Source organism: Cyprinodon variegatus, unplaced genomic scaffold (genome assembly GCF_000732505.1).
Source record: "Cyprinodon variegatus isolate N-32 unplaced genomic scaffold, C_variegatus-1.0 Scaffold460, whole genome shotgun sequence".
Taxonomy (NCBI): domain Eukaryota; kingdom Metazoa; phylum Chordata; class Actinopteri; order Cyprinodontiformes; family Cyprinodontidae; genus Cyprinodon; species Cyprinodon variegatus.
This window is the reverse complement of record NW_015150913.1, coordinates 560943-572049: the sequence shown is the minus strand read 5'-3', so window position 1 is coordinate 572049 and position 11107 is coordinate 560943. Positions and strand designations below refer to the sequence as shown.

At 35.1% G+C, this 11107-nt stretch overlaps 1 protein-coding gene across 1 annotated transcript; it reads right to left on the bottom strand.

Annotated features, from left to right (window-relative positions):
- Positions 1 to 660: 660 nt before the first annotated feature.
- Positions 661 to 4413, bottom strand: LOC107094055 (guanylyl cyclase-activating protein 2-like). Its single transcript, XM_015389458.1, has 4 exons — positions 4216 to 4413; positions 3980 to 4129; positions 871 to 979; positions 661 to 791 (listed from the first exon to the last, which is right to left on the bottom strand). The coding sequence occupies exons 1-4, from the start codon at positions 4411 to 4413 to the stop codon at positions 661 to 663; spliced, it is 588 nt and encodes a 195-aa protein (XP_015244944.1).
- Positions 4414 to 11107: the final 6694 nt, after the last annotated feature.

Genomic DNA, 11107 nt, shown 5'->3' with positions numbered 1-11107 from the left:
GGTAAGAAATCAATATATGAACATATGTCTGATCTCTGTAATTGAAGCCAATTTCCTTGATTGCTCACGCAATGATGGCCATAAAGCTGATTGGAGTTTCTAAATACAAAACTTATGTTTAAGCAGCCTAATCTTGAAAAAAGTAGAAAAAAAGGGTATTTCTTTAACTTATATATTTAGTTATTTTTATTTCAATGATAACTATGGGTTGCTGATGGGCGCACAATAAAAGAATAAGCACACAAGCATTTTGAAAAAAGAAAAACATTATATTAACTTATTTACACATTGACACTTCATGAAAAGAAGGCTGTTGATTTATGTACATGCACCATAAAATATAAACTAAACAGGAAAGAATAATAGAACATCTTAAGTCAGTGTAAAGAAACATGTTTACAAACTAATAAGCAGCTTTTCTTTATATTCTTTATAGTTATAAATAATTCTTGCAATGGGTTCTCATGGTGTGAAAAACCAAATTACAGTTAACAGATAAAAATTTATGGAAGCAATGTAGCCTCTATTTGTCAAGGAAAAACTGTTTTTTTTTTTAAGAAACAGCAAAGAGGTATGGAAGAAAATCAGGCAAAAAAAGTCTGTTGAATTTTTTCCATGATTGGGTCCTTTTTACATCACAGCAAAGGCAAAGTTTACACATCAGAAGTTAGCACTCTTTCTTCTGTTCTGTTCCAGGACCCATCCAGCCGGATTCATGTCCAACCTTAACATATTAAGAACCCATGAATCTTGCTGTGCTCCTTTAACAAATTCCTCCAAAGTAATGTGACCTGTAAAAAAGAAAGATACCTGTTTAATGCTCTCTGTTTGTAGTACTTTTTCTACTATGTTGTAACACTTTTTTCTCACCATCTCTGTCAAAGTCAACAGCATCTAATATTCGTTCCACGACCTCATCAACCGACAGACTGGGCTCGTTCATGTCTTTTTTTGAGAATTTCTTGATCCGATAGATGCTCTGAAATAATGACAAAAATACAGAACAGGAGACATTATATTTAGGTATTTCATGACAATGATAAAAGCCAGAGTACAGTAGACGGTGCATGTCTACCCTTAACCTAAATGCAAAATACACTTAAGAAATGAACACAACTCATATCATTAATTTTCATACAAATGGTATATTTTTATAATTAAGCTGTTTTAAAAAAAATAAATATAATTGTTAGTTAAATAACACCAAAATACTTTTTAAAAACAATATTACCGTAAACAAGTTTTTAATACAATTTCTCATGTCACACTTTTCAGTTTCCCTTAAGAACTACAAATGAAAACAAGAATTTGTATTTTTCTAGCACGTTTAATGAATATGCACTGTCCTCGTAAAAAAAAAAAAATCTATTGAAAATTTGAAAACAGCTGCTGGCTTGACTCCCACCTGATTCAGACCAGACTGTCTCTTGTTAATGCCACATTAACCACTTATCATCCCATTATTATTAGTCACTAAAGCTTTTCTGAGTTTTGATGTGATTGCTACTAGTTACGTACAGTATGTGCAAGTCACACCTGTCGAGGCAGAATGCTGTGTTAATATGCCAGCGTATCAAAACTGTGACAATTTTCTGCAAAATAATTTTAAAGGGATTCCAGGTGCTGCACTGTTTTCGGCTATAGGGAGCATAAAGGCAACACTGTACCTACCTCACATCTCACTGCTAGTTCGCTGGGTGTATGGTCTTGTTAGTGATGCTGCAAAAAAGTTTTGTGTTTTGTACTCATGATGGTTACGGTGCAACCTGCATCAACATTAGTAAAACTTCCTTCCTTTGAAAATTGTTCTTTCTTATTTTTGGGAAATATTAGAAACATACATTTACTAATATAAATTAAAAATGTTTCCACTGTTTATATGCACAATATATTGCATGATTTAGATCACTGTTATTTTTGTAACACTGGGCTTAAAGGCTATATACTATACGAACAATTAAGGAAACAGCTGTCCACATGTAATTCCAAAAAGTAAAAAATAAACAAAACAAAAAACAATCCACTGGACTTTGTTTCCAAGTCGTTTCGCTTCCCATCCAGGAAGCTTTTTTGATTCACAATGTCAGAAATAGCGTTGAGATCAAGGCTTTATAGATTGGACCAAACAAAGCCTTGTTTTGGCTTAGAAACATGCAAGTTGAACCTGACAAGCGCTTTTGAAAGGGGGGTCGTTTGGTTTCTTTGTTAACCTGTAATACCCAAAACCTGTCTAATTCTCAGAAATGGGGGTCATTAAAGATAATTGTTGGCCTGGCTGAAGAGGCGAGGTGCTCTGTTCCGCAATAATGGCGTGGGGATTGCGATGATAGCAGGAAGGAATCTACTCAATTGCTGCATTGTAGGTTTTTGAAAGCTGAAATCTGAGTCCACCCCTTCTGTTTAAGGTTGGTTCTCTGTCTTATCATAGATGGCTTCCTTCACAACCCTTTCAAACCACCCATCTTCTTTGTCCAAAATGAGAACATTCTGGTCAACAAAAGAATTTCCTTTGTCCATAAGCTGTATATGTACCACCAGGTCTTGTACTGAGGAGGTCACTCTTCTGTGTAGGCCATGTATCTGTAGAGAGGTTGTTTGGTTTCTCCAACATAAAGATCAGAGCATTCCTCACTGCATTGAACTGCAAACATCACTCTGCTCATAATTGGTCTGGGGGTTTGTCTTTAGGATGCACTAGTCTCTGTCTAAGGGTCTTGTTAGGTTTGAAATGTACTGGGATTTTGTGTTTGGAGAAAATCCTCTTGAGTTTTTTAGAGACTCCAGCAACATATGGGATGGCAATGTTTTTGTGTTTTAATATTTCCACATGATGGAAACTGGCACGCTATCACCTGAGGGATTATGTTACTCAGACTTTCTCAATCCAACAAAGGTTTGCACTCTTTTAAAAAATGAGGCGTTGACTGCTTAAAGATAACCAATCTGCTACAAATATCACAGACAATGATGTGAAAATTAAAACAGCCTATGACTCTTATTAAGATAAAGCCTTTTGTCAGAACGGCCCACCTTACCACTACATATAGCTCTATATGATATAGAGGTTTTGCCCATCTTAAAGGAGTGCCTGAAGGTCTAGTGTTGAAAAAATTAGTGCACTTAAAATCTCCCTCAATACATTTTGAAAAGTAGTGTGTATCCATGGTCACTAGACGAGCACATATAACAGAACGCTTTGCGAGAGCTGTCCTCGCAAAGCATCATAGGATTTAATTTGGGGGTGAGAGAGAACACAGATGGTGCAGGCAAGTTGGAGTCATGTGACCAACAAAAAATAGTGATCATTTCTCCAAACGATCAGTTAACTGAGTTTGGAGTACAGTCAACAATATAGTCCCTGCTCTATATTGTGATTGAGGGGTTTAGGGGTTAGAGCAGATGTTCGGACACATCCAAACTTTCTGTAAGGGTTGAAGATTTATGCTACGGATGGTATATCTATTAAACAGTTGACTGCTAGCTGGTTATCAGACCAGGTAGCCTGACTAATAAAACAGCTTTTATACTTGTATTACCATGTAACCATGTTTTATTGTGGCAGAAAAAAAGCTATTGTCTGTTTATTTTCTCTTTTAAATAAAAGTGTTATCTATATTTTTGCTTACCTGTTCTTTAAATTCCAAAATCATAAAAAATATAGTCTTTTTTATTATACTGTGAGAGTGATAACAATCTGTGTCTGCATACTAAGAGCAATAAATTAGTTACATCAAAGCTAACACTATATATTTTTTCAATCAAATTACACTGATTACAGGTAACTGTTTTATAAAAAGTAGAGTACCAATGTTTGTATATTGGACATTGTATCACAAGATATAGTAATTTTGATTTTTTTCCCCCTTTAAAATCATCTAATAAAGCAATGTAGTAATACAATGATTAAAAAGGGTCTCCATAAAGGGGAACATCCAAGGTAATTTAAGTATAGCACTTATGGTTTTTTTCTTTGACTTACATCAATTATCGACCGCAGCTCATTCCTGTCCACGTAGCCATTGCCGTCTTTGTCATACACCTTGAATGACCAGCGTAATTTATGCTCCAGGTCTCCACGAAAAACAAGATTCAGTGCTGCCACAAACTCTAGGAAATCGATTGTGTTGTCCTATCAGATGAGTTAAATGGAAGAGATGTATTTTATTTCGATACTTTAAATGATATCAACAGAGATAAGCAAATTTTGTTTCCTACCCCATTCTTGTCAAAGGCCCGGAACATGTTCTCCGCATAATCAGATGCTTCCCCGGTTGGGTCCACTCCAAAGAAACGTTTAAACTCGTGCAGGAAAAGTACTCCACTTGGGCACTCTAGGACAAATTTCTTATACATATCCTGAAGGGATTTGACATCGATCTCCTCACAATTCCCTGTTTGCTGTGTCTGTCCCATAGCTAAACATAACAGCCCATATTCAGTCTATATCAGTCAGCTCCACAACCAAGAGCACTGACTTGAAATGGGCATCTCTTTCTGCAAGGTGTTTTTTTTGTTGTATTAGCCATGGGAATCCTCTTTTGGAATCCTCCAGTTTGGTCATCGGCCAAGTGATTAGAGTAGCCACAGGATTAGTGACGTTTCCACTAAAAGGGTTTCCTTTCAATGGGTTATACAGTTGATACAGTAAACAGCAGTCTAGACCAGGGGTAACCAATTAAAAATCAGTGCGGTCCGAATAAAGAAAATCAACAAATAGTAAAGGTCCGGAGACATTTTTATTTATAATCCGTTATTTTAAATACCATTTAACACTGAAATAAAATGAGGTGTTTATGCATCCATGTTATACATTTACTTTTCAAATAAAAACTATAAAAAACGTTTTTCCATTTTAAAATCTACATTGTTTTTTAAGTAGAGAACAAAGCTTTTAGTTTGGTATATAGAAAAGTTACTTCTTCTTTTTTTATAAAACACCTGAACTGATATTTTTTTTTCCTTTTTTATGGCTTAATGGGATTTTAATGGGCTTAATGGGCTTTAGGTTGACCTGCAAGGATTTTAAAACTGGGTTTGAATGGCGAAAAAGCCATTCTAAAGCACATATCAAGGAGCTCATTTTGAGCCTCAATCTATATTTATTTTTGATTATGTTCATAGTGGAGAATAATGCTTCTTATCAGCAGGATAAGCCAAACGTACTCAAAATGTGTAGGGTTATCTTTGAGCACCCCACTTTTTCACTTTTCTTTCACTAGTTCACAGCGCCTCTTTGCGTCCACACTTTCTCTGCTCTCTTTTTCTCATCGTCTTCTCCTGCTTTCCCACCGCCTGGCTTGCTGTGTCTAAAAGTAGCAGCAGCAGCAACCCTGACTGACAGAAGCTCATTGGCTAATTTGTGCCGGATACTCCGGATGGCGCAAGTGACGTTTAGACATTGCCGTCAGACAACATGCAGTAATTCATTAATGTTTTAAATCAGGTTGGTCCGGCTTAGCCAGCAGGTGGGTCCGGATCCGGTCCCTGATCCACTAATCCGTGACCTCTGGTCTAGACCAAAGAGCGATAACTAAAGTTGCGCTTCCAATTAATGTGTTAACTTTGTTGAAAATCCATTAATTATAAAAATAAAGTATGAATAACTTATCAAGAATCTTTGTTTTCATAACGACCAAAATACGATTTTTGTTTCAACACCAAGCTCAGACTGCACACATATAAATCCTGATCTTTAAAGATCCCAAATTAGGTGTACTAATTTATATAAGCACAAGAAGGCGTATTGTGAATGATTCACAAATATTGCATGTGCAATGGATATGATATGGATATGATAACCAGTTTAGTTGTATCTATTCATTTAAACCAGTAAAGTGGGTTTGCTACTGGCAGTTTGGAAGAGGGTGTATTATAAAGATGATGTTCTATGCAATGTTTGTTATTATAATTATATAAAAAAATAATGATGGATTATACAGTATATAGTGCTCTTTATATATGAATATCTCAAATTCAAAAATATGAAAATATAAAGTTCAATTTAAAATATAAAAAAAACATTAAACCTGGAAAAGCTGACTTTATCAGCCCTAAGCCCCCTCTGACAGAGAAGGAGGCACATTCAGATATATGTAAAGCTTTAAACAGCTGGATGTACTCCCACCCACTCCTCAAAACACCTGCTTGACCCAAAATATTGCACACCAAGGTAGGCTAATGAGTATTTTCTTCAACATAAATAACTGCACCATACAGAGCCCTTTGAGGAACACTAAGGAGGAAAAAAAGTCCCTGTAACCATAATTAAAGATACCCACCACCACTGATAGTGACAGTTTGTTCTGGTAGCTGTAAAGTTGCTGTGTGTTAATTACTGTATATCTATTAACAGACAGCAATATTTTTAGTTCAGTCAAGGGATTTTGGCATGGAGACAGTTTGCTTCACTCCCTTTTCCTACTAATATTATTCTAAATGTTGTATCTCTGACTCAGAGACTTTCTCTTAATTATCCCATCATAGACACAAAGAAAGAGTCTGCACTTCATTTTTTAGGCTTGATAAAAATAGATGTAAAAGTGCCCCTGCAATCAGTTTCAGGTAAGATAAATCACTATTAAACAGTTTGGTCATAATCATATGATCTGCATATTATAAAGTCATGAGCAAAAACTTTGTGGCCACTTTTCTGCTTTTTTTTTTTCTTGCATACATGCAATAAAAACTGCACCTGCTTGAAGGTGTGTGCTAACTTGTTTGCAGGTTTCTATATACACTGCCCGAAGATCAGGTCCATTTAATGTAGCTAGAAATTAAACAAACTAAATATCAAAACACACAGCAATCAAGTCACAATTTCTAAAATGTTTACACCTGAGTAAAATTTATCATTTAGTTTTGATTATTAGTTATCTCATTCAATTACAAAAATCTATAATCTCTCTAAAATTGATTTAGGATAAATCAAAAATTATTTCAAGGATTAGAGAAATCACCGAAACATCAAATTGTTGATATGTTATGGTGACCAGGTATCCTCGTTTTCCCAGGCATGTCCTACTTTTCATAGCTAAAAAATGTCATGGGGGGGATTTCAAAATTGTCCGGGATTTTGGTAATCACAGTGCAGTAGAACAGAGCCATCAGCTGGAGAGAAAATATGAACTGAATACTTTCTTCAATATGTTCAATTCAGGAACAAGCTACTCATCCTTCTCTCTTGCTCAAAGTCACATTGGCATCCTCTTCTGTTTCTATGAGTTTGTTGTCAGCCAGATTAGAAGATGATGATGCTCCCTCCATCTTCCATTTGTCAGTCTCTAGATGAAGAGGCAACTGGAGGGATTGAATCATAATAAGTCACCAGGTCCTATGGTGTGAAACAATCATCTGATCCTGAATGTGAACAAATCAAGGGAAATGATTGTGGATTTCAGAAGAGGCAGGAACAAACTGAATTCTATTAACACCATGGGAGAAGAATCTGAGGTAGTGGAGGAGTTTAATACCTTGATGTTCACAACAAACTAGACTATAGAAACAAGTGTGAAGTTGTCTACAAGTAAGGACAGAGCAATTCTCTTACCTCACAATTTTTAAAATGTTATTATCATTATTATTACCCAATAAAACATTGGGTTCTTTGGCATATGCAACAAGATGCTATATATCTTCTAAGTGATCTCTTCCTTCATCATTTGCTGGGGTAACAGCATCAGAAAAATTGACTTAGAAAAGCTCAACAAGCTAATAAAGTAGGCTGGCTCTGTTTTATGAACTTATCTGGAACCTCTTATGATTATTTCACAAAGAAGAATTCTTCATAAAGTGAAGAGGATCATGGACAACAGTGAGCCTCCTCTTTAGATGTTTTGTTTGAACAACAACAGAGTTTTCAGTAAGAGGTTTCTCCAGATCTGGTGCAAGACATAAGATCCTTCTAGCCTACAAATAACAACACCCACAACAGCTAGAAAAAAAAAATTCTATGAGTTACTGCAACATGTAATTTTGAGGTGGGGTCTGTATAAATAGTTGATTAAATTGTATTTTATTTAAATGTATCTCGCAGTTATGCAGTTTGACTTCAGGGCAAACAGTTCAGTTGAAAGTCTTCTTTTAACTTTTTTACTTTTTCTCAGAATAACTAAGAAACTTAACAACAGAACCTTCAATCTTTTTACTAGCATAGTAAAGATTTTTCTTTAACATGTTATTTCCAAATACATGTTGAATGTTTTACTATTATTATTATATATTATACATTTTTTATCTGGGTAGGGCTAGGTTTGCGAACTAGTGGTATCATCAGAATGGCTTATGCCTAAATCTGTTTATGCCCTTAATCTGTCTCAGTGTAGCTTCTCTTGATAAAGTAGCTAAGAGGGTGTAATGCTCAAGGTCAGACTAATAGGGAATTGTTTTATCAATCTCTCAGATTAAAGATATGTTGTGAGAAACTAAATCCTTCTCAGTCAGATGATTCCTCGCTAGGGCCATAACACCAGCTCCTGATAAATATAAGTTATTTGTTAAGAGCTGTATAAAAGTCCTAATTTGTCTTCCCCTTTGTGGGACGGCTACCAATTACTATATCAATAGCCTTTTTTAATGTAGGCTCAAATCATGTCTTTAACTTAATGATGCCAATGACCATATATCAGGAAAAAATCCTAATAGGAAAATCAGAGAACTAGTACTATATTATGCATACTTGAATCCATAACACGGAAGGCTAAGATAAAGCAGACTGTTAGGGTGCTGAAAGCTTGAGTTCTTCTGAATCAGTAAATAATCTTGCCTTATCTTGCAATGGGTCAAGTGTTATCAACTTTAATTTTCTCTCTACCACTATTTTTTGATTGTCTGTACTCAATATTTAGTATTCAAGGAATGCAATACTTCCTTGACAAGCGGCCGCATTAGGCAACAACCCTCTGATCCATGTATGTTCTCTACATACATGACATGCAAAGGATTTAGTCTCATGCTTAACTGCAGCCCAAGATTAGGACTATAGACATGACAATGTAGTATACTATAAATCTATGGGTATAAAGTAAGATTATAATCATCATTTCAATTAATTTGAAACTAGGACAGTCTAGGTTTTCAGGTTTTCTGTTTAAGTAATTATTAGCAGCAGTTGGGGAAAGGTGTGATAGTGTAATAGGATATATTGTGAATGTCTTGACATTTTAAGAAGGTAAGAGAAGGAAACCCATCACCCATCTAATTGCATTCTTATGTTAAATATTTAATATAGTATCACCTCAGTTAATGTGTTTGCAGTATTAACTATACATTATTTTTTTTTTATATTTTTTTTCTACAAGGACATTATGTGAAATATAGTAGCAAGGGTCAGTAATTAAGCTCTAGCACCAAAAACATATGTTAGCTTTTTAAGTCTACCTTTCATTTATGTACACTCAAAAGACAATTGTCTTGTTTTTTAAAATGAAATGTTCTTATAAAAGATAAACATTTAAATTTAAATAAAAAGTACATGGGAAACAGTAAATTTCCTGAAAAAAGTGACACTTTTTTAAAGGGATGAAATGAGAACCAGGTCATTCTACTCTAAGCTAATTAGGTCTATGCACAGGTAGAGAAAGTCTTGTACTATGTTTGGCTGAGCAGAGGAAAAGAAGATTAGAGGTCCAATGAAGGGATATTGCTCCCAGATCACAGAGAAAGTGTGTGACTTCAAGTCTCCCAGAAAAGCTCTGTAACACATCACCAACTTTGTCAAAGTGTGGATGCTGCCCATGTGTGTCAAGCAGATTCTGACTCTATTCATATTCTGCATCTTCCCCTCAAGTTTAAAACACTTTTGTTGTTGCAACATAAATATGAAATATATGAAAAATAAAAATGAAATAGATGGATGAAAGGTTTTAGAAAATTTCTGGACAATAAGACGCTTGCTGAAATCAAAACTGTCATCAAGCTTCTTAAAATGATAACCAAAATAAAATAAAATAAAATAAATGCCCAAATGACCTAAAGTGAATCAAAAATCTAAAGGGTGAAATTAAAGTAGATCTTGTGAGACTTGTCTTACACGAGGCAGCAAGAAGGAAACCAGTTAGCCAATGACTCATGTGGCCTTATACTTCATTTTATATTTTTTAATTATTTCTAATACAATCAGTTAAACAGGTGTATTTTAATTCAAATTAAAGTAAGTTTAGTACAAACTGACAAAGATTATCCACCAGATGGCAACATTGGAACAGTGTTGACTATATGACTTAGACAAATTTTATTGTCATCTTGTATACACAGAGTGTATATAAAATGACATTTCTATGCATTCAGTCAAAGAGCAGCTTACAACAGTGAAATAAACATTACCATTTTTTGAATAGCAGCCGTGATCAAGAATGTAGACAGTGTAGGGGAAATTTAAAACCAGTTTAAAGTAATTGAAATGGAAAGGTTCAGTGCAGTGCAAAATAAATAAATAGGGTGCAAAATGCAGTAGAACATTGAGTTGTTTCTATTTAAAGGGATTTTGAAAAAAAAAAAAAAATAGCCATGGCGGTAATGCAAATATGATGTTTTCAAGCATGATGCAGTCTTGATTAGAGTTTCAACACTTCAACAGTCTGATGGCAGCGGGGGGAAAGCTGTTACAGAACCTGATAATGTTATGGGGGCAGGACACACAGAACTGGGATAAATGTCCAAAAGGGAGAGAAGAGGAAAAGTGATGATCCTCTCTGCTGTACTCATCACTCTTCTCACGTTCTTCCAATTTCAGGCGCTGCAGCCACCACACCACGAAGTGAGACAGCTGGTCAGAATGCTCTCTATGGTGCTTCTGCAGAAGGTCATGAGGATGGACGGGGGCAGGTGGGCTCTCCTCATCCTTTGCAGGAGTACAAAGAGTAGTATATACACTATTAGATCCAATATTTATTTTTTGCAGCTGAAATACCGAAAGCTAACTAATGTAGTTTTGCAAAGCTTCATCTATAAAGCAATAATGCATCAATTGTACAAGTGAAGCTGTTTATGATCAGCAAATAGAGGAAATGAGCAAATTAGTTTTATTTAGACTGTTTTCACACAAATAAAAAATTTACTTTCTTTAATAAAGGCACTTGCAATATAAATATGTAAAAAAGGAAATAAAAGT

Coding starts and splice junctions, on each gene's coding strand:
- LOC107094055 (XM_015389458.1), bottom strand. CDS start 4,413: ATGGGACAGACACAGCAAACAGGGAATTGTGAGGAGATCGATGTCAAA. Junction 4,130..4,215: donor GGGCCTTTGACAAGAATGGG/GTAGGAAACAAA, acceptor CTCATCTGATAG/GACAACACAATCGATTTCCT. Junction 980..3,979: donor AGCTGCGGTCGATAATTGAT/GTAAGTCAAAGA, acceptor TCATTATTTCAG/AGCATCTATCGGATCAAGAA.